Raw genomic sequence first — 21,814 nt, 5'->3', positions numbered from 1 at the left:
CAATCGAATAGTCAGGATAATAATAGAAATTTCATTTTTCACAGAATAGACCTTTTTTATCAACACCAAGTTGGAAGAGGTTACATAGGATTGTTGTTCTCAGCTGAGTTTTAGTGGAGTGTTTTCTTTGGGGAGTAATAGGGGGTTCAAGACCCCTGGGAAGTATGCCCACAGGGGAGGCAACCACAGTAGTTTTAGACATCTGTTGAGCAAATATTTATGGAGTGCCACCTCTAGGCCAGACATGGGTCTAGTGAACAAAACACCTGAGTCCCATTTGTGAGTTTATATTCTAATGGGCAGAGATGGACAGAAGATGAAATAAATAACTACCATATGCAGGTGTTAAGTGCCAAGGGGGAAAGTAAAGAGCAAGGTAAGGGAATAGAAAATTGCTAGGCATATGGGGGGGATAATTTAAAATAGGGTCATCTGAGTCTTTGCCACCTGGAGTCCAGCCCAGCGGCACGATCTCCATCTCCCTCCATGGAACCTCGAGCCGGTAGGGTCCTCACTTCTGGTGTTTGGCGGCTGACCCTGTCTTCATCCTCATAGACTTTACTGCTTTGCTCCTCCACGCTCTTCCTTTTCAAACCTTCATACGTTCTTTCACCATTTATTTATAAAAGGCTAATGTGTGCCAGGATATGAACCAACCGTCTTATTGAATTCATCTCTGATCCTTTCGATAACCCTCCAAGATGGGTATTACCACCCCAAGTTTACGGCTGTAGGAACTGAGTCTTGGAGAGTTTAAGTACTAGTCGGAAGTCAGCAGAATAGAATAGAATCTGTTTGAGTCCAGATTTCGAACCCACTTCTCACTCTGAAGCCTCTTTCTTCTTTTCCAAGCGCTTTTCTTGCTCACGGTGCTACAGGCGTGCTCATCCGTCATCACACTCTTCAGTTGTAAAAGGAAATGTCTGATTACAAACCTCTGACTTAGTTTTAAAAGTATGCCACATCCAATGTGTTTGATCGATTGATTCTTTTTCCTAGAGTAAGTCTGCACTGCTGTTTTTTTCCCGCTAGATGTTCTGTCCCCGTTGGGCCAGTGGATGTGCAGATCCAAAATTCATCTGTGTCACCGTTTGGAAAACTAGTGGTTTACAGCTCCATTGATGACAGCGCCTTTAAGCACAATGGCACGGTGGAGTGCAGGGCTTACAACGATGTGGGCAAGAGTTCTGCCTATTTTAACTTTGCATTTAAAGGTAACAGCAAAGGTATATTTCTTTTTAATCCAATTTAAGGGGATGTTTAGGCTCTGCCTGCCATGTCAATCATGATTTTAAGTCCATTCCATCACTGGCCATGTCATTTCTGGTAATAGTCACATTGCACATTTGATTGTCATCAAACTTACTCAGTTTCATTCTGTGCTAGTTTGTTAATAAAATGTGTGCAGTAACCATGTGCTATCTGTATTTTATGTGTGTGTGCACGTATGTATGTGTGTGCATATGTATCAATATAAAATTAATTGTGTATTTCCAACGGTTTCCATTAGAAAGGGGTAGAGAAAGAAAATAGGAGAAGTAGACTTACTTTATATCCAAACAAACAGAATTAGGGCAATTTAAAGATTTAAATTCAATTAAAAATTATTTAAGTTGTGACTTAAAATCAGTTATTTTAACAGATTGCCAGACACCATATCAGAAAGTTAACATTACCTTTTATGAAATCATGTTAGTGAGCTATTTCTTTACCATCTTTAAAATTTGATTCATGAGTGACTAGCTCTCCTAACATAAGTTGAATGATCCATGTGGATGAATTGATGAATTGGTATGAAGTCAAAGACAAAGGAACTAGACACCTACATTGTTAGGGCTCGGTTTTTGTTTCTTGAGTTGGCAAAGACAAGTGCCAGAAAGTGGTGTTTGTTCAGTTTTTGAGTAACGAGGGGAAGAATCTTACATTGTTCTTTATCATAGGTTTTTTTTCAGGTAGTGCAATGAAAAGAACACTTTAGAAGTGTTTTTCTCGGTTGTGAAAGAAACTCAATGTGCAATGTAGAAAATTTGGAAAATCAGGAAAACATAAAGAAGAAACTATAAAATATCCATAAAGGAAACACCTTAAAGTTCAAGGCAGGAATTTGAAGTGCAAAGTTCATTGAGATGTTGCTTTTCACTGACAGTGTAACATTATTCTTGTGCTATGGAAATTGCAACCTCTTTTCCACAGTCCTCTGGTTTAAAGCTGTTATTTTAAAAGATTGCTTTGAATAACAAGAATAAGATAATAATCAAGGCAAGGAGCTCAGATGCAACTGGTTTGACTTCTGCCGTGATGGGCAGTAAGGTGGGAGGTGGGTGAGTTGGGGGCAAGGTGGTCGTGGTGAAGATCCGACCCCACTAACAGGTTGTGATTCCACGTTCCTCCTTCATTTTAGAACAAATCCATGCGCATACCCTGTTCACGCCTTTGCTGATTGGTTTTGTGATCGCAGCTGGTATGATGTGTATCATCGTGATGATTCTTACATACAAATATTTGCAGGTAACCATTTATTTGTTCTCTGCCTTGAACACTGTAATGGCTGAACCATTAACCATTAGAAGATGATGCCTCTTTCCCTTTCTCCCTCCACCAGAAACCCATGTATGAAGTACAGTGGAAGGTTGTTGAGGAGATAAATGGAAACAATTATGTTTACATAGACCCAACGCAACTTCCTTATGATCACAAATGGGAGTTTCCCAGAAACAGGCTGAGTTTTGGTCAGTATGCAACAGGGGCTTTCCACGTAACCTTTTTGTGTACACATAACAGTGACTTTAGGGAACCCCAGTAGCTTCCTTTGTTTTATTTCACCTGAAACAATAAGTGTTTTTTGTGAGATTTCACCACCTTTGACAGATTTGGCATCAAGCACACTTTAAGGAAGTGTATCTAGACAAATTTGTCGCAAATCCTTTGTTGGTTTTGAAATGACACAAATAGTCCTTCAGTCCCACCACACCATTGCCACTTACTTCCTTGTCTTCCTTTCTATAGGGAAAACCTTGGGTGCCGGCGCGTTCGGGAAAGTTGTTGAGGCCACTGCATACGGCCTAATTAAGTCAGATGCGGCCATGACTGTTGCTGTGAAGATGCTCAAACGTAAGTTCCTGCAAACTACTGTGCGTGCTAACCGTCAGTGTCCCAGATTTGTCCTTTTTTGGCTTTGTTTTTTGTTTTTTTGGGGGGAGGATATAGTTGTTTTACAATGTTGCGTTAGTTTCTACTGTACGGCGAAGAGAAGTAGAATTCCCTGTGCTATACAGCAGGTTCTCATTAGTTATCTATTTTATACATATTACTGTATATGTGTTAATCCCAATCTCCCAGTTCATCCCAAGCCCCCCCCCCAGATTTGTTTTTTGCTAAAATAAGATGTTTCTAATTTTAGCAAGTGCCCATTTAACGGAACGAGAAGCCCTAATGTCTGAACTCAAAGTCTTAAGCTACCTCGGTAATCATGTGAATATTGTGAATCTTCTTGGAGCATGCACCATTGGAGGTAAGGCCATGGCCAACCTGACTCTTTTTATTTTTTATTTTTTTAATTAATTAATTTATTTATTTTTGGCTGTGTTGGGTCTTCGTTTCTGTGCGAGGGCTTTCTCTATTTGCGGCAAGCGGGGGCCACTCTTCATTGCGGTGCGCGGGCCTCTCACTATCGCGGCCTCTCTTGTTGCGGAGCACAGGCTCCAGACGCGCAGGCTCAGTAGTTGTGGCTCACGGGCCTCGTTGCTCCGCGGCATGTGGGATCTTCCCAGACCAGGGCTCGAACCCGTGTCCCCTGCATTAGCAGGCAGATTCTCAACCACTGCGCCACCAGGGAAGCCCCAACCTGACTCTTGTTATGGGTCAACTTATCAAAAGAATGGAGATTCTGATATGATTTTTGACAATGCTTGATTATAAGCTCCTTGCAAGATTTTGACCCAGGCAGCTAACCTCTTGCTGGATTCCTGCACCCCACCACCCAAGCTATTGTTCTTAAGAATGTGTATTTCAGGTTTTATCATCATGGGGCGGAACAGCCCAGGACATACCCTAGTTACAGTCATGCATGTCTCACTGACATTGACCTCTTGAATATCTCGAGAATGTCTCATCTCCTCCAGAAAGCTTTTCTTTTACCTTGTGAGCTTTTATATTTTGCTGGATGACATTTAGCCACTAAAGTGTTAATGTTCATGTACATACTATCATTAAAAATAGGCCTCTAAGCCTTCCAGCCCTCAAATATACACCAAATGAGCAAACACTTCACTTCTATAAAAAAGAAATTTCCAATTCGGAAGGAAGTCATTAGTCCTCTCATCAAGGCTTTCTGTGATGTTGCCAGAAGGCATTTTGGTCAAAAGGAACAGAGATGTGTAAAATGAGCCATTCCTCAAGGTCTGGAGAGATCCACTGTCAAGTTGACAGGTTTATATAATTTCTTAAAACAGCTGCCATAAATGTTGCTTCACCACATCACGAATTGTTCCTGAGAGATTTCTGCCCAAGTTAATTAGTTGCCTATAAACTTCAGGGCTACAGTTTTTTAGGCGTTCACAACACCAAAAAAAAAAAAAAAAAAAAAGTTCGACAGATAGGCCCTGGAACACAGGTGATGTCCCGTCATTTCAGGGTTTCCCCCACCTCCCAGTCTCAGCTGGTGGTTCTGGTGGTTGGTTTTCCTATTATGCCACAGTTTTTTTGTGTAGTCATCATCATTTCCATAATAACATTACCAAGAGGCATGAAGCCCCCATTGTAAACAGAAATGAACCAAAGGATTCATATAGGAAGCTTGATAATAATATAACGGTGAAAGCTATAACTCCTGTCTAAAACCAGCAGTCATGCCTGGCCCCTAATCACTTAGAAATTCAGGCAAAAAGGTTACTCTGCTGCTTTTTGCTAAGCAGTGTTAATAGATAGGATTGTACTTGTACTAAGTAGGCTTAGCCTTGAACCTGAGTGTGAATGGCCATGATCACCCTTGGGTATTTTTATGGGAGGCTGGATGGTGTGTATATCTCACCTTTTTCTAACCTTTTCTTAAATGCTCATAGGGCCCACCCTGGTCATTACAGAATATTGTTGCTATGGTGATCTTCTGAATTTTTTGAGAAGAAAGCGTGATTCATTTATTTGCTCAAAGCAGGAAGATCATGCAGAAGCGGCGCTTTATAAAAACCTTCTCCATTCAAAGGAGTCTTCCTGGTAAGACTGATTTACATAAATAGCTGTTGACAGGCAGTTCATGGAGTCATGAGGGTTTACAATCAAGGTTGATTCTTTAAAAAAGTGAACCTGAGGTACTTTGAGGTACATAATCAGAATTATTAAATCATTTAAATGTGATTAATGGTTTAGAAAGTTCAAATAGTGTTTTTAAAGATTCAAATAGTGTTGAACTTAAATTTTTGTTGATTCTTAAAAATGCATCTTTAGTGTTTTTCTAAGCTTTAGTTCTATTCAACTGAATGAATTCTGTACCTATTTCTGTTATCATCGTTCTGTTCTTGTGTGTCATTCTCTTTATACTGTTGAGTCGGGTACTATATGCATCTTTACAGTGAGACACTGTTTATAGGGAAAGTGGGAAAGGCTGCCAAGTTGTCACAGTGAATTCCTTTAAAACCTTTAACAGAATGGCAAAGAGCTCCAGACAGCTCTCTGCACATAGGTTTCTTACCATCTACCTCTGAATTATTTCTGTATACCTTACCCTTTCTTTTCTTAACTCATGCCCTCAAAAGACACAACTACTCCAGCACATTTAAAAAAATTGTGTGCCTTATTTTCATCTCTTTCATCCTTGACACCATTCTGAATTTGAATGATGTGTCAAGGGCTTCAAGTTCCTTTAAGGAGAATTGGTGTAGTTTACAACCAGAATAGAATTCCGTGCCATGTCTTGCCTTTTCTTTCCAAGTGTTGTTAAGATCCGCCATTTAAGATTTCCTAGATTCACCCTGCCCAACAGAAATCATAGTAATCATGCCCAATCCCTTATACTTTATATTTCTGCAGTTGTGGAGTGGGTTTCCTCTTTCCTTTTTATTTACTATATCCCCTACATCTTGAGAAGGCAAGACTTGTCTCCTAAACTTAACCCCAGGCCCTCAAGGAGACCTTGGTAAATATTGTTGATAGGCGGTTACCTCCTAAAGTGTTTTTCTATACCTCTGGCTAAAGTTTTAAATCCTTGGTGAAGCTTTTTAATTCTTTTTTCAATCCTGTAAACTTTGAGTAGTGACAAGTGGAAGTAAAATACAGTATAAACCAAACCATCTTTTGTTAGTTTCTGTAGCGCACATCCTCTTTATATGAATAAATGAGCCACTTTGCCTTTTTTCTAAAACCTTGGCCCCCTATATATTTTTTAACTTTCTGAAGTAATGGCCTAAATTGTTCAGTCCTGTTTGTGTTTTTTGTGCTTTGGGATCCCATATGGGATTGGAACCACCAGCACACTCTGAAGGAGATTGTTGTCATGGTGTTTCTATGCTAATCAGAAGCAGGAAGTACTAGAAATCTTGAAGACTCTCCAGCCAAATGTTGCATTCAAGAGGTCCAGATGGTTCAGAAAATCATCCAAATTATTGGTGTTTATCTGAACCAAACTTGGTTTTTTTAAACCTTCTTCCATCAGTTGCTGTATGTTAGCGATCTCTGTCTTCCCCCACTAATAACACATCTCAGAAGCTCTGGTTCTTTGTCTCTTTCATCTTGTCTCTCTTGAGGCTAATTTAGAGAGTTTGAAGTAATGTGGGATAATGGTTTTGGTTCTCTGCTTCTCATTAAATCCCTGGTGTCAAGAGATGGGAAATTTCTGACCTGAGTTCCATCTACAGTTGAACACAAAAAAGGCCATCTAATTCCTGGGGATTGGACCCGAATGTTGAATATTAAAAACTCATATCTTACTGAACAAGATTTTCCTCATTGAAACTTGGCAACGCTTTCTTTAAATAAAAGCAGCCTCTTATGTTCAAAAAGGGATGGGGAGATAGAGCCTGGCCCTGTGTGCTCCCCCATTTCCCATTTTATTTAATCATGATTTGATGGATGTTTCATCTCTCCCAGCGGTGATAGTACTAATGAGTACATGGACATGAAACCTGGAGTTTCTTATGTTGTACCAACCAAGGCAGACAAAAGGAGATCTGCAAGAATAGGTGAGTACCTATCAAGCAATAAAAACAACTTCATTGACAGAGGGTTTCTCATACCACTGTGGAATCTAACACCATTCCTGTAGTGACCGGTTTTCCTTGATGATAGGATCCATTGCCATAGGATCCAGTGGCAATGCCAGTGGTCAATGGCAGTTAAGGGTTGCAAGTGGATATTTGGGGTCAGGGCATGTGTTATTGTATCTGAGCATCTTACTGCATATATGATAACATGCATATCAAAATATATCACATACATATTTTGCATATAAAAAATATGAGACTTTTGTATTCATCCACTGTTCTTCTTCCCTGAAGATTTAGTAACTTAGCCCAGGATTGGGAATATTAGCTTTGTGATTCAGTACCTACCTGTCCTTAACACTGGGGAGGTGATTTGCCTGCAAGTTCACATCAGTTCCTTGATTACCAGCCCTTGGAGGTATTGTTGTCACTGTCTTTTACTCTCCTTATCTTGAAGGTTTTAATTGCTAGGAAAATCCCTTCTCCTCCTAACAGGTTCATACATAGAAAGAGACATGACTCCTGCCATCATGGAAGATGATGAGTTGGCCCTAGACCTGGAGGACTTGTTGAGCTTTTCTTACCAGGTGGCAAAGGGCATGGCATTCCTTGCCTCAAAGAATGTAAGTGGGGGTGATTCTCAGAAGAGTCCTCTCCTTGCCCCCATGGCCCCCAAGGGGCATTTTAGAGCCATAGTTAGAAGGCAGAGTGTCATTTGAAATGTGGTAACCAAAAGCAGAGGAAATACAGTTTCTTCATGTTCTAACTGCTGTCTCTTCGGAATTCATGTTCTCATTTATAAGCTTTAAAGTGCAAGCCTGTCTAAATGAGCTTTCTATGAATATATTTTTTTTATATGCAATGAATTCATTTAAAACTTGGCTTTTAGGATATAGGAGCTGCTCTTAGAAAATAAAGAGATAATTATTTTATCAGCCAAAGGAAGGGGTAACTCATGTAGTTGCAGTGCTCGGTGAAGCATATACTTGGGTCTTTTTGAAGTTAGACCTCAAATATTGCACGTATGGTTTACAAAGTGTAGGGGAGTAAGGAATCAAGAGAGAGCAATAAACATTTGATCAGAAGGTTGGGGGTGGGAAGAGAATGATGGAACCAAAACAAGGAACATGGTCTCTGAAAGGGTGAGAGGAATTCCTTAGGAAATGGGACAAGCAGAATAGAATGAGGTTACAGAACCTACCCTTAAGTATCATTGGTGACATTTCCAAACATTTAACAAACTAAAAGAGGATATAGGATGGCTGAAATAAAGAGCCTCTTCCCTTTGTCCTTAGGAGGTATCAAATTGAAGTTGTAGACATTTTAGAAACTCTTTAAAAGGACATTCAAAGAGAAGCATGTAAAATGAGTTTTCCGTTTAAAAAAATGATGCGACTATTTATAATGTATTTTCCTATGAATGAAAGTAGTCCTAAGGAAAAAAAGAAGCATTTATTCAAGTTGGTTTTGAAAGTGATTATAGTAATTAAGGTCCTAACAATGTGAAACACAAATTTGAACATCATTCAAAGTGTAATCTAGATATTTATTTTTGGTGCACTGAATAGTTTAAACGTAAAGCAAAAGTATTGGCACTGTATGACATAAGCAGCATTCTAGTATTAAACATAGCTTTCACTGTTTAAAATAAATGTAAATGGTTTTCTTTTGTCTCCCGCTGTCCTAATAGTGTATTCATAGAGACCTGGCAGCCAGAAATATCCTCCTTACTCATGGTCGAATCACAAAGATTTGTGATTTTGGTCTAGCCAGAGACATCAAGAATGATTCTAATTATGTGGTCAAAGGAAACGTGAGTACCCACTCTCTCTTGACAGTCCAGTGAAGGAGTTTTGTTTCAAGTTTTCTTAAGTATTGCTTTTTATGATTTTCATAATGCAAATCCTACCTTTGCGGTACCATGCATTTTAGCAGTCAAATTAAGTGTACTTTAGCAAAATTCCAATAATAGAAATCCTAATTCTAATTGTGTAATTATGGAGCATGTGAAGGAAACAGAAATAGCCTTAATTTTCATTATAGCCTGAGAATAGCAATGAACTTGATTTTGTTCAAGTGAAACAAATGTGGACCTGAAGGTCACAGCAGGAGAATTTTATTTTGAGATTGACATGCTATGTGAAAAAGATAATGTTAAGTAAGTCTAACATAATGTTCAGAGTTAGGTATATAGAATGTTGAATCTTACAATCAAGAGAGCTTATTAAAGACATTCATAAGGAATAATTGGCTTACGGAACATAGTGATTTTATTTCAAAGTGCTTTCATTGCCAATTTTCATTGTATCGTCAGGACAAACCCTTGGCATTAGAATGCAAGTCTTCACATTTTAAAAGTTGGAGAAACTAAAAACACAGTGTATTTTAGTGAAATTTGTCTGAGATGACACAGGTCAGTAGAGGCTGAAACTAGAGCCTATGATTTCTAGAGGAATATCCCATTCGTATGGGAAGCCAATAGTCTTGAACATATATTCTACATCTGTTTTCCCAGGCCCATACCTATAGTCCAGAGCTATTCCTGGAGGTAGCTCTTGTGTGCCTTATGATGATGTAATATTTCCTTCTCCATCACTATGGCATCTCTGTGGGTGGGCTGTATTAGACTTGTTTTTTTGCAGAAACGTTCCTGGATTTACTTCCTGATGATTGCATGCGTTTCTAGTAACTCGCTAAGGCTACGAGTGTTAATAACACCAAGTCCTCTCCGTCCTGGTACACTATTGGAAGGAAGGATGAAAGGTGGTTCTCTATCCAGGCCTTTGAGTATTGACAAAAGGCTACTGGGTTCTGGACCCAGTCTTGCTGAGTTCGAACCTTGTTCTATCATTTAGTGGCTGTGTAATATTTGGCAAGGATTACCCCAGCACCTCTGAACCTTGGTTTTTCTCCTTTTGGTAATAATACTGTCACCTGCCTCATAAAGTTGTTGTGAGGATTAAATGAGTTAATATACATAGTAGGGTGTTTAGAATAGTGCCAGGCACACTGTGGCTAATACTTACATGAGGCACTTATTATTCTGGCTAGATGTCTTATTTGGAATCTAAATAATCGTGACAGTGGTTATGCTGCAGCTTCTTAATAGCCCGTTCTTGGCTAGTGACCTTAGTTGGAATTAACAAGGATGGGTCAGGTGGTTTGGTCCCACCAGGCTTCAGATTGTGGACTCCAGCTAAGCCAGTTCAACTAACCAGTCACAGATATCACTCTTCACCAGACTACTGGGTAAGGGGACCTAATGGGACAAAATTAAAAGCAGGGAAACTCACACAACATGTTATTGGCCCCAAATTTACGTCATAGTCATTTGAGACCTCCTCGTTGTGTCAGTTCCTCTGAAAGTTCTTCACACGCGTTCTTGGTCATTTTTGTGCTGTGGCCCCTATCATAGTCTGGTGACACCTGTGGATCCCTTGTCAGAACACTGTTTTAAATGCATAAAATACATAGGATACTGAGAAAAGCCGTTAAATGGAAATGAAGTTATTAAAATATTAAAAAGTACCTCTGTGATATTCATTACACGTGCTTCTTTGTTACACAGAATAACATGTTCTAACTGTGGGTCTAACAACTACTGTAATTTCTAAGTGATGAATATAAAACTGTAACATGAAGGTATCTATGTTACTGTTGGTGACAAAGTCACAGGCACTGCTAAGACCTGGTGCTTTATTGCCTGCATTCATAATTTAAGGAAATGCTCAACTTTAGTTAGTGAACACAAGAATGTAATTTTTTCCCTTCCAAGTTCACAAGCCCCTGAATTCAAGACACCTTGTAAATCTCAGGTTAAGGGCCTCTATAACAGCTTTAGCACAAAATCTGGGAGGGGATACTGGAAAGCATTTTTTTTTTCCTACTGACTGAAATAACTTTAAGACCAGAAAAAATTGTCTTCCCAGTTTTCAATTCCTAAATGGATTAAGCGAAGGATTGATTTACCTTTTTATGGTAAATTAAGATCCAGGAATCCAGAAATGTCTCTAAGAGGAATAGTCACAGAAAGTTTGGCTCGAGGTTAGCGGGAGGAGTTCAGGATGTGAAGTTCGGCCATTGAATTTAAACCCCGAATCTGCCACTCACCACCTTGGAATAGTCATAGTCAGCATATCTGCTACTCTCTATCACGTGCTTGCTTATACAGGGCAATTTTTCAGACACTAGTGAGTCAGCAGTACCCAGCTAAGCACTGGTACCCATATTATCTCATTTAACCCACAAGACAACTCATGGAATTTGAAGGAGTATTTTTGCTTTACAGAAGAATATCCTGAGGCTGAATTATAGATGCATAAGTGACTTTCCCACTGTATTAGTAAGGGATAGTTTTGGTTGCATATGACAGAACACCCCAAAAAAAGGAAAACAAGTATAGGAGTAGCAGGCCGGGCCTGGTATGGAGGTTCCATGATGTACTAGGGGAGCGAATTCCTCCACCTTTCTTTTTTTTTTTTTTTTTTCTTTTTACCATCCTTGGTGTAGCCCTTATCTTCATGGTCCATGATATGACCATGAGAGAGCCAGCCAACACATCCAGAAGGCAGGATAATGGAGGAAGAGACAAGAAGGAAAAGACCACAGGGCACATGCTAGCTTCATTTTAAGGAAGTTTTCCTAAAGCTGTCACACAACACTTAAATACCTTAGTGGCCAAAACTGAGCCACATGGCTGCGCGCAGCTGGGAAGGAGCTGGGTCATGCAGTCCTTACCGTGGGAGGCCATGTTTCTGTTAAGGGAAAAGGGTAAACAGCGTTCAGTGGTAACTAACCTCTGTGTTACACAAGGCCAGTGGTGGAGCCAGGGTTAGAACCCATGTATCTGTGTCTGACATCTGTGCTCCTATCCACCGCACTGTACAGACTCAATGTCTCCATCTTGAAAATGGGGATAGTATGCAGTTGAACAATGCAGGGGCGAATCTCAGTATAAATTAGAGCCAGCCCTCCGTATCCACAGTTCCTCTGCATCCTTGGATTCGACGCACCACAGACCGTGTAGCATTTATTATTGAAAAATATTCATGTGTAAGTGGACCCGTGCAGCTCAAACCCTCGTTGTTCAAGGGGCAGCTGTACCTGTGATCCGCCTATTTCAGAGGCAGTCGGGGTCATCTGAGGTTATGTGGGTGGAAGTCCTTCGTGAGATGCCCATCAAGTTCTCACCTCCACCTCTCAGCAGAAGCAACATTTATAGGAATATTTTCTGTTCCGTTTTTTTTTTTGAGCTTCATAATTAACACTGTTGACTCTGTTATGCTTCCATTGCAGGCTCGGCTACCTGTGAAGTGGATGGCACCAGAGAGCATTTTCAACTGTGTGTACACGTTTGAAAGTGATGTCTGGTCCTATGGGATTTTTCTGTGGGAGCTGTTCTCTTTAGGTAAAACGAGCCTTGCCAAAGGCTCCTTGATCAGACTCAGAGTATCTTCTTTAAGGTGTTATCAGCGTCCTGCTTGCTTACTGTTACACTGATTTGCAAACTGTTTGTGCCTCAGGAAGCAGCCCCTACCCTGGAATGCCAGTCGATTCTAAATTCTACAAGATGATCAAGGAAGGTTTCCGAATGCTCAGCCCTGAGCATGCACCTGCGGAAATGTAAGGGCCCAGACATTCTTCCTTCAGATAATGTTTCCCCTTTTATTTTCCTTTTTAAAGACAAGCTCAGATGTTGAGGGTTTTCACTAGCACAGTTTGAAATGTCACTTGGTTCCCTTTTTATGACATCGTGGTCAAATGTCATTTCTGTAGCTGATTTTCATAATTCTTGTCACCAAATATACAGAAAGTTTTGGCAGCATCTCACAGACACAGTTTTATTTTATGCCATGTCATTCACTATGTCCAGTTGCATAGCCCTGGAATTATTTTTGAAATTGCTGCATGGCATACACCTGAGGACCAGTTAAGGGCATTGAGGAGTGATAAATGGCCCTCGTTTTGCAGGTATGACATCATGAAGACTTGCTGGGATGCTGATCCCCTGAAAAGGCCAACATTTCAGCAGATTGTGCAGCTGATTGAGAAGCAGATTTCAGAGAGCACCAATCATGTGAGTACACTCTAGCCAGGCATAGGACCTCCATTCTCTTGGTTCCAAGCGTGTCCTCCTTCTCAGGCTCTGGGGGTAAGGACTAAGCTACCCACCCCTTCTCTCCTTGGCTTAGGCTGTAAATTGGGCTTTGGGTAGGAAAGTAAAGCAATGGAAACAGTTTCTTTTTTTGCCTAACCCCCCCATTCTGGGCCAAGGGCTATGAGATGAGGAGGTGAAAGTGTAGAGGGCTTGGCACTCAGAAGTGTGGACATAGATGTTTCCATAAGGATTTGCCACGTTTCCTCTTCCACCCCAAGTGCTGGTCATGGGGTCGGCATGCGCTCTGCCTCACGTGTCAGGCTATTCAGCCTTTGGAGGGTTGGGGTGATGTGCACTAGAATAAAATCAGAGAAAAGACAGCTTGTTGCTGCAGTAAAATAAACCTTGACTGCTCAAGAAAGCATAACCAGAACGTGGCAGATAGCTGTCATGGCCACAAGCCATAGAGAATGAAGAGTTGTTTGAAGTTGGGAGATCCCTCCCAGTGATTTGAGGAGGGGGGAAATCAAGACTCAAATCCATCATTTCTTAGGCTGTTAAGGAAGAATGAGTGATCCTTACTTTGACTCAGATTTTTTTTAAGCTGCTTTTTTTCCGGTTTGTGTGTTTGGAGCTGTCTTTTCTTCAGCATATACCACTGATAATTTTGGGTCGAAGCTTGCTCTTCCGGGTGTCAAAGCACATTTTTGAATTAAACAGCATTTCACACCCAAGAGCCTAGTTCTCAATGGAAGACCCCTGGAAGGACCACCGATTTCTTAGTGACTGACATCAGCCTTTGCATTGGAGTTGGCTGTAGAGATTTATACACCTTTTAAAAAAGTTAGGGCTTCCCTGGTGGCACAGTGGTTGAGAATCTGCCTGCCACTGCAGGGGACACGGGTTCGAGCCCTGGTCTGGGAAGATCCCACATGCCACGGAGCAACTGGGCCCGTGAGCCACAATTACTGAGCCTGCGCGTCTGGAGCCTGTGCTCCGCAACAAGAGAGGCCGCGATGGTGAGAGGCCCGCGTGCCGCGATGAAGAGTGGTCCCCGCTTGCCACAACTAGAGAAAGCCCTCGCACAGAAACGAAGACTCGACACAGTCATAAATAAATAAATAAATAAATAAAAGAACGTGAATTTCTTTAAAAAAAAAAAAAAAAAGTTAGATCGTTCTCTTTCCCAGATGTGTCCCAGCAGAAAAGCACATTTTGCACCATCACTTCTTAGGTAATCAGACCTTGGGGGAAAATGAGGGCTAGAACAAAGCTTGTCTTTGGTCAGTATGATGTGGTTCTTGGCTGTAAGGTCTCGTCAACCCTCCTGGCTTTAGGAGTCTTCATAAGTTGTGATTCTGAGGCCGCAGATGTGCCCCTTTGTTGCTGTGCTCGTTATGGGGACTGGCGTATTAACTGCGGACTTGTTTTCCTCAGATTTATTCCAACTTAGCGAAGTGCAGCCCGCATCGGGAGACCCCCGCGGTGGACCGTTCCGTGCGGATCAACTCAGTGGGCAGCAGCGCGTCCTCCACGCAGCCTCTGCTTGTGCACGAAGACATCTGAAGCAGAATGCGCATCCGGGGGTGGGGGGGGACCCCCCCCGACAGAACGGCCCCCACTCCTTTGGTTTTCATAATGGTTATTTTGTTTTCCTTCGACTCAAATCCTACTCCAGGGTAGTGGACACCCCACTGTACTCCTGTCTTTATGAGCACACTTTAGTGGCCGATGATTTCTGTCATCAGCTACCATCGAGCTGCATATGTTCCCGATAGCAAGCTAGCCCCCGTTAATGGAATAACTTCAGACTTGGAGAAAGGGTGGGTGGGATGGGCTGTAGACACCCTGAGTCCTTCCCAGGGCTTCTCCAATTTCTGCCTGAAAAGTATAGTTGATAGTTTATTTGAATACATGGCAGTAGTCACCTTCATTCCTCATAATCATCCGTAATGATATGATGATGCAGCAAGATTAGAAGCCGAAAGCTCATCCCTTGATGTGGAAAATAGAATGTTATTCAAAGGGCAGAAGCCTATGAGTATCTGGGCTCAAGAAATCTAGTATTTCATGCTGGGAGTGAGACGTAGGCTGTGGAAAAATGCTTTCCAGGCACGCATAGACTGCTGGGTGAGAGCCTTTGTGCTCCTGACCTGGTTTCTAAATAGAGTTCACAATTAGGGAGCTGAATTGGAGAGAAGGCCTCCCCAGCCTGCATTTTGTATATACTCATCTATAAATTGTACAGATTCACATATTTGAGGGGGGAAACCCACAAGGTGTAGTTTCTGGATACGATTCTGGCTTGAGTCTGCTGTGTGTAGGAATAGCTGAAGAGCCAGACAAGTTTGAAGGAAACAGTTAGTGCTTTTTTTTTTTTTTTCTTTTTTAAAGAAAATACATAATTGCCAAGCACAGTCTTAACAGAGATCTCCTTTGTAGCCGATGAACTTGCTCTAGAGATTGTCCAGAACAAGCTGACCAGCTTCAGAATGGCATTGTGTTCAGTGGATTTGATGCCGTTTGAAAAAGTGACTGATTTACTGCATGACTCCGGCAGAAGTGACAAAGCAGTACTGTCTTAGTTGGATTCTTCTGTAGCCAGAAATAAACTTTAAATTCAGCCTCCGTCGCAGGCATGTCCTAGACACTGGGCCAGTATCTATATAAGTGTGTATGTGTGCGTGCGTGTGTATGCTTGTAGACAAATATTTTGGGAGTAGTCTTGCCTTGAGCCCAAGAGGGTCCTTCAGTACCCAGGAAGTCGCTTGGCTTTCTTCAGCACAGCTCTTGTTTCGCTCCACCTAGCTGTGTAGAGAAGCTTACCAAAAGCTTACGTAGAGGCATATAGGAAGTGGAGTGCTTAAGTACCTGTTTATTTGCAATCCACCTGCACTTAAGGCACTCTGTTATTTATACTCAACATACCCTACCTGTTCCTTAGACCTTATTAATGCTACTTTCCCACTGAAACATATTTAAATTTTACACTTTAGGCTGTAGCCTGGATATTACTCTTAGAGTTTACCTTTTTTTTTCCTGCCCAACTATGAGAGATCCATGGGTACATGGCAAGGTTTGTGTGTTATCTCGTGAGATTCAGGTATGCTGCCCTCACGGTTTTCTCCTCCTAGGTCCCTTAGCTTTCATTTAGAGAACTGTGGCCATTTATCTGGAAGTAACCATTTGCACTGGAGTTCTATGCTCTCGCACCTTTCCAAAGGTAACAGGTTGGGGCGTTTTGTTGTCACGTAAGAAGTTGTCGCTGTTTGCCATACTTTGAAAATTTTCCTTTGTGTTTCTATTGACCTTGGTTATAGTAAGAAAAATGGTTGTTAATTGTAGATGTCTAGGTACTTCAGGGGCACTTCACTGAGAGTTTTGTCTTGGATATTCTTGAAAGTTTATATTTTTATAATTTTTTTTTTTTTTTTTACATCCCATGTTTCTTTGGCAGTGGCTTAATGTTTGAAATTATTTTGTGGCTTTTTTTTGGTAAATATTGAAATGTAGCAATAATGTCTTTTGACTATTCCCAAGCCCATGAGTCCTTGAAAATATTTTTTATATATACAGTAAGTAACTTTATGTGTAAATATGTAAGCGGTGCAAGTTTAAAGGATGTTGATGTTCTCTATGTTTTTTCTCTGATATGTTGTCCAATTGTTCACAGTTCTGAAGAATTCTAATAAAAGTGTAAATATATAAATCAAGTGGAATTTTTAATTATTTCGGACTCAGGGAAATTAAACTTGAAAGTGTTAAAGTGCATTCACCCTGGCATTAGAATGGTTTGTACCTAGTATGCATAAGATACATGCGAGGCTACCAGATTGCTAGGATTTATATACTTAAAGATTCAACAGACATCTGTTAAGAATTTGTATGTGCTGTATTTTCTCATTTTATCTCTACAACCCAAGGTCTCCATTTAAATTGAGAAATAAATATAGAACACATTGAGATTACTGCACGTTGCGATGATGATTATTAGGTTGATTCATGTGAAATGACCATCCTGGTTAGCAGCAATTTTATGTGGTTCAATCTAATATAACTGGCATGTTTCTTCCTAAAAGAGATTGTCTAAAAATTAATATGAACAGTAAAGTAATTCACAAGGTTGACATGAGGAATCCCAAGAACGTGGTTTGTATTCTTGTTGGCTTGGATTTTTAACATCCCTCCTGAGATGTTCATGCCCCACCCTTTAATCTTTATTCTCACTTGCTTCTGGAACAAAGTGAAGTTCTATCGCTTGCTTGGAGGGAGGGGACTTGTGCCTTTTAATTCGGTACTGTCCTGTGGCTGGAGCAACCTTTGTGACCATTGGAACCTGCATAGAGCCTGAGTGTTATTCCAGCTTGAAACAAAGAATCACCCCAAACCACAAAATTCTATTAAAAATGAGTTAAGCACACAAAACACCATCAGTTTTATTTTCTTTATTGACATGGCATCTACACCTGCAGAAGTAACTCCTGGAAGGAGAGGGAAAAGGGGTGAAAGGTGAACTGTAATGAAGAGGAATCCTTTTAAAATCAGGAGGGAATGGTGTGGCCAGAAACATCAATAATCAATGAAAAACAGACCCACATTTCAGTCAAGCGTTTTCCGTTACATTATTACAGACAGGAATGAATGCTAACTGACCACAAAACAAAGAAATCCTTTATGAATGGTTTCATTGTCATTTAGACTTTTTCATGTGTGTGCAATCAAGAGTTAGAAGCAGTCCCTGGCCCTTATATTATTAGTGTAGCTGTTACCTTCACTGGCCCAGCTTTTAATCACAAAGTAGATGCTTGGTGTCCAGTCTCTCACTGGGTTCAAAGGTGCCAGCCTTGTCTCGACCCCTTACTGCTCTGTGACATTGGGCAGATGAACTCCTCTCATTTTCCAAAACTGTGGTAACTGCCTCAATGTACTAAAATGAAGCTGTCAGACCACCTTGTTCATATGCCTATTACATAAATAGCATTCAAAAATGGTGACTTTTGGGGTTTCCCTGGTGGCGCAGTGGTTAAGAATCCGCTTGCCAATGCAGGGAGCACGGGTTCGAGCCCTGGTCCGGGAAGATCCCACATGCCGCAGAGCAACTAAGCCCATGCACCACAACTACTGAGCCTGCGCTCTAGAGCCTGTGAGCCACAACTACTGAGCCTGTGCACCGCAACTACTCAAGCCCGCGCACCTAGAGCCCGTGCTCCGCAACAAGAGAAGCCACCGCAATGAGAAGCCCTCGCACCACAAGGAAGAGTAGCCCCTGCTCGCGGCAACTAGAGAAAGCCCACGCGCAGCAACGAAGACCCAACGCAGCCAATAAATAAATAAATAAATTAATTAATAAAATAAAAAAGAATGCTTACTTTAAAAAAAAAAAGGTGACTTTTGTCATGGCTGATTAGGCTCGTTAGGAAGGAAGAAGATGCTCCCGTACCAACGTAACCCAATGGTTACCCCGCATAGAACTCTACAGTCAAAAATGTGCTTCTAGCTGTTGTCTTTCTCTAAAATGCAAACGGTACCATACTAGTTTGCTGTGAAAATTGACTTTGCTATAGAGATTTCTGTTTTATTAAAATCCCAACTTTTTAGCCAGGAATTCAAGGCTCTCTATTCTTGCTCCAGCCTTCCCTCCACGCGTCTCTCATGTTACCCTCGACTCATAAATATGCCCCACTCTTCTGCTTCCATCCATTCTGACTTTATGTTGTCTCTTCTCTCCCAACAAGCCCCCCCACCCTTCAAGACCAGGGAAATAATCTCAATTGGAAGTTGCCTTTGAATCCCCATGACATTTGGTACCCATCATTTTTATTGCTCTTAACAATCTATTCTGCCTGGTACTGTAATTATTTTGATTTTTGTGTTATCTCCTCCCCACCGATACTATAGTCAGTGTTAAAATTAATTATCATAAAATACCTGTATGTGGTGGGTCACTAGTTTCTCTGGTTATCATTCACTTGTTAAAATTAGACACTCCAGAGGTTAAATCGCTCCAGAGTTTGCAGGAGGTAAAGACTTGCCCAAGGTCGCCTAGTGGTATGTGAAGTCCCTGCACCTCCGTGGTGGCAAGTACCTGGTCTTCCCATGCTGGCATCTCCCTATCCGTGTCCGTGCAGACATCACTCATGTAGCACAGCCCTCTTTCCCATGGAGATGCCTTAGAAGTCTCAGCTTTCTCCAGGAAGCCTGTGCTTGTCAATTGGAGTTAGCCTAAGGAGAGGCTTACCCGTCACCCTTAAATGATCACTACGTTTCGGATTTCTTGAGGCACAGGTGTTCTCAGATGCTGCTGAGACTTCTAGCACAGTGGTTCGTGAGTGATTAATTAATACTTACGGAATGAATAATTAAACACTCCATCAGCATGGAGTAAGGGAGAGCCATCTGGGAGGAAATGGGTTCAGAAAAGACGGGAAACATACAACATTTACCCAGAGTGGGTGGGACCTTGGAATGCAGTTTCATTTCACAGTAGGGGTGAGGCTTTGGGGAGAAGAGAGAAGGGAACTAGGAAAGTTCTTTTGGGCAGCCTCACTGAGGCATGCAGAGCTGCTTTGTGGGAACAAGGAGAAGAGAAGTAGAGAAAAGGAGGGTTTGGGTGGCCGGGGAAGGCTAGAGAAGGGAAAGTGGCAGAAGTTCTCTTCTTCATGCAGCATGGAGAGAGGTGTGGGGGCTGCCAAGAGGCCCCTGGGGGCAGAGGGAACCAGCCAGTGGAGCACAGAGGGCGGACATAGAGGAAATATTCCAGGTGTTTGGAGACAGCTGGAAGCTGTCCGTGCTGATTTTCGTGGTTCTGAAGTCTAACTTAATGGTTAAAATTGCCTTTTCTTTGTTCTGCGTAACGCCTGCCACACTGTGGTTCGTCTGGCGAGGTGTGAGGACTTAAGTCCGAAGCACCTGAGGAGCCGTGGCAAGCAAGCCACAGTAAAGACGTGATTTGGGGAAACTTAACAAACTAGAGATTTCTCACGATGCCACTCATTTCTGTAGCAGAACTATTTTTTTTTCTATGTGTGGTATTAATATGTATGTGCTTCAGTGGTAGGAAAACTTGAAAATTCCAAAATCCTTATTAGTTCCCTATTTGAGAGGTTGGTGAAGTAGGATGTGTGTGCATGTGATGTATTTATTACATTATTTTGAGAGAGTAACCGTCTGTTATGTGGACGTACATTAGGTACAGCCAAATTGAGTATTTCCATTTGGTGAGGAAGGTAGGATTCATGAAACTCAGGCCTTAACCAGTAGGTTGGATGACAAGACCAGCTGAAGCCTTATGAAATGTCTTTTTGTTGCTCCTTTTATTTTTGTCTTGGGTTCATTGTCTCATTCTTTCATGATTATTAAAATCTTGCGCCTGAAAGTTTATTTTGCTTAATTATGAAGTAGACATGCATGTTTATATTTATGTAAAGTATTTGCTGTAAAGTTTTTTTGATTTATTTTCTTAAAAGATCACTATAGGTAAAAAATGAAGGTCAGCAATACAAAAAAGAAAAAGAAAAAAGACAGGAGACCTCCACCCCAGGCTTGACCTTGAGAGTGATCAGCCGGGCCAACCTCTCCATGAGGAAACCCCTCCCTGCTCCCAGGGACCAGCCTGGCTAGTACCAGCTGGGCAGCCTTCAAGTGAACATTTGTAAAGGAAAGTGCATTAGTCTGCTAGAGCTGCCGCAATGAGGTACCACAAACTGGGAGGCTGAAACAACAGACCTTTGTTGTCTCACAGTTCTGGAGGCTAGAAGTCCAAGATCAGGGTGTTGGCAGGTTTAGTTCCTTCTGAGGGTTGTGAAAGAATCTGTTCCTTGCCTCTCTCCTAGCTTCTAGTGGTTTGCTGGCAATCTTTGGTGTTCCTTGGCTTGTAGATTTCTGCCTTCTTCACATAGTGTTCTCCCTCTGTGTGTGTGTTTGTGTCCAAATTCCCTCTTTTTATGAGGACAGCAGTCATGTTGGATTAAGGTCCCACCCTACTCTAATATGACCTCATCTTAACTAATTATGTCTGCAAAGGTCTTATTTCCAATAAGGTCAATTCTGAGGTACTGGGGGTCACCATTATGACTTCAGTATAAATTGGTGGGACACTATTCAATCCATAAAAGAAGTGTCTCAAAAATTCTCTGGGGAGGAGAGAAGATGGCGGAAGAGTAAGACGCGGAGATCACCTTCCTTCCCACAGATACAGTAGAAATACATCTACACGTGGAACTGCTCCTACAGAACACCCACTGAACGCTGGCAGAAAACGTCAGACCTCCCAAAAGGCAAGAAACTCCCCACGTACTTGGGTAGGGCAAAAGAAAAAAGAAATAACAGAGACAAAAGAATAGGGACGGGACCTGCACCAGTGGGAGGGAGCCGTGAAGGAGGAAAGATTTCCACGCACTAGGAAGCCCCTTCGCGGGCAGAGACTGCGGGTGGCAGAGGGGGGAAGCTTCGGAGCCACGGAGGAGAGCACAGCCACAGGGGTGCGGAGGGCAAAGCAGAGAGATTCCCACACAGAGGCTCGGCG

General features: G+C 41.7%; 1 protein-coding gene across 3 annotated transcripts in view; it reads left to right on the top strand.

Annotated features, from left to right (window-relative positions):
* KIT (KIT proto-oncogene, receptor tyrosine kinase) overlaps positions 1 to 15,665 on the top strand; it is an 84,989-nt gene extending 69,324 nt beyond the window's left edge. For 2 of the 3 annotated variants that reach the window (XM_036853345.1, XM_036853344.1), the window contains exons 9-21: positions 1,033 to 1,214; positions 2,402 to 2,508; positions 2,603 to 2,729; positions 3,007 to 3,111; positions 3,401 to 3,511; positions 5,061 to 5,211; positions 7,081 to 7,172; positions 7,689 to 7,816; positions 8,884 to 9,006; positions 12,489 to 12,600; positions 12,716 to 12,815; positions 13,164 to 13,269; positions 14,728 to 15,665. In XM_036853345.1, coding sequence (XP_036709240.1) covers positions 1,033 to 1,214; positions 2,402 to 2,508; positions 2,603 to 2,729; positions 3,007 to 3,111; positions 3,401 to 3,511; positions 5,061 to 5,211; positions 7,081 to 7,172; positions 7,689 to 7,816; positions 8,884 to 9,006; positions 12,489 to 12,600; positions 12,716 to 12,815; positions 13,164 to 13,269; positions 14,728 to 14,856 — 1,573 coding nt within the window. In that variant the 3' untranslated portion in view covers positions 14,857 to 15,665. Of the gene's footprint in view, positions 1 to 1,032; positions 1,227 to 2,401; positions 2,509 to 2,602; positions 2,730 to 3,006; positions 3,112 to 3,400; positions 3,512 to 5,060; positions 5,212 to 7,080; positions 7,173 to 7,688; positions 7,817 to 8,883; positions 9,007 to 12,488; positions 12,601 to 12,715; positions 12,816 to 13,163; positions 13,270 to 14,727 lie in introns of all 3 variants that reach the window. The other variant, XM_036853342.1, reaches the window with a different exon arrangement.
* The last annotated feature ends 6,149 nt before the right edge of the window (positions 15,666 to 21,814 follow it).

Source organism: Balaenoptera musculus, chromosome 5 (genome assembly GCF_009873245.2).
Source record: "Balaenoptera musculus isolate JJ_BM4_2016_0621 chromosome 5, mBalMus1.pri.v3, whole genome shotgun sequence".
In the NCBI taxonomy this organism is placed as follows: Eukaryota; Metazoa; Chordata; class Mammalia; order Artiodactyla; family Balaenopteridae; genus Balaenoptera; species Balaenoptera musculus.
This window is presented reverse-complemented; position numbering and strand designations above follow the sequence as displayed.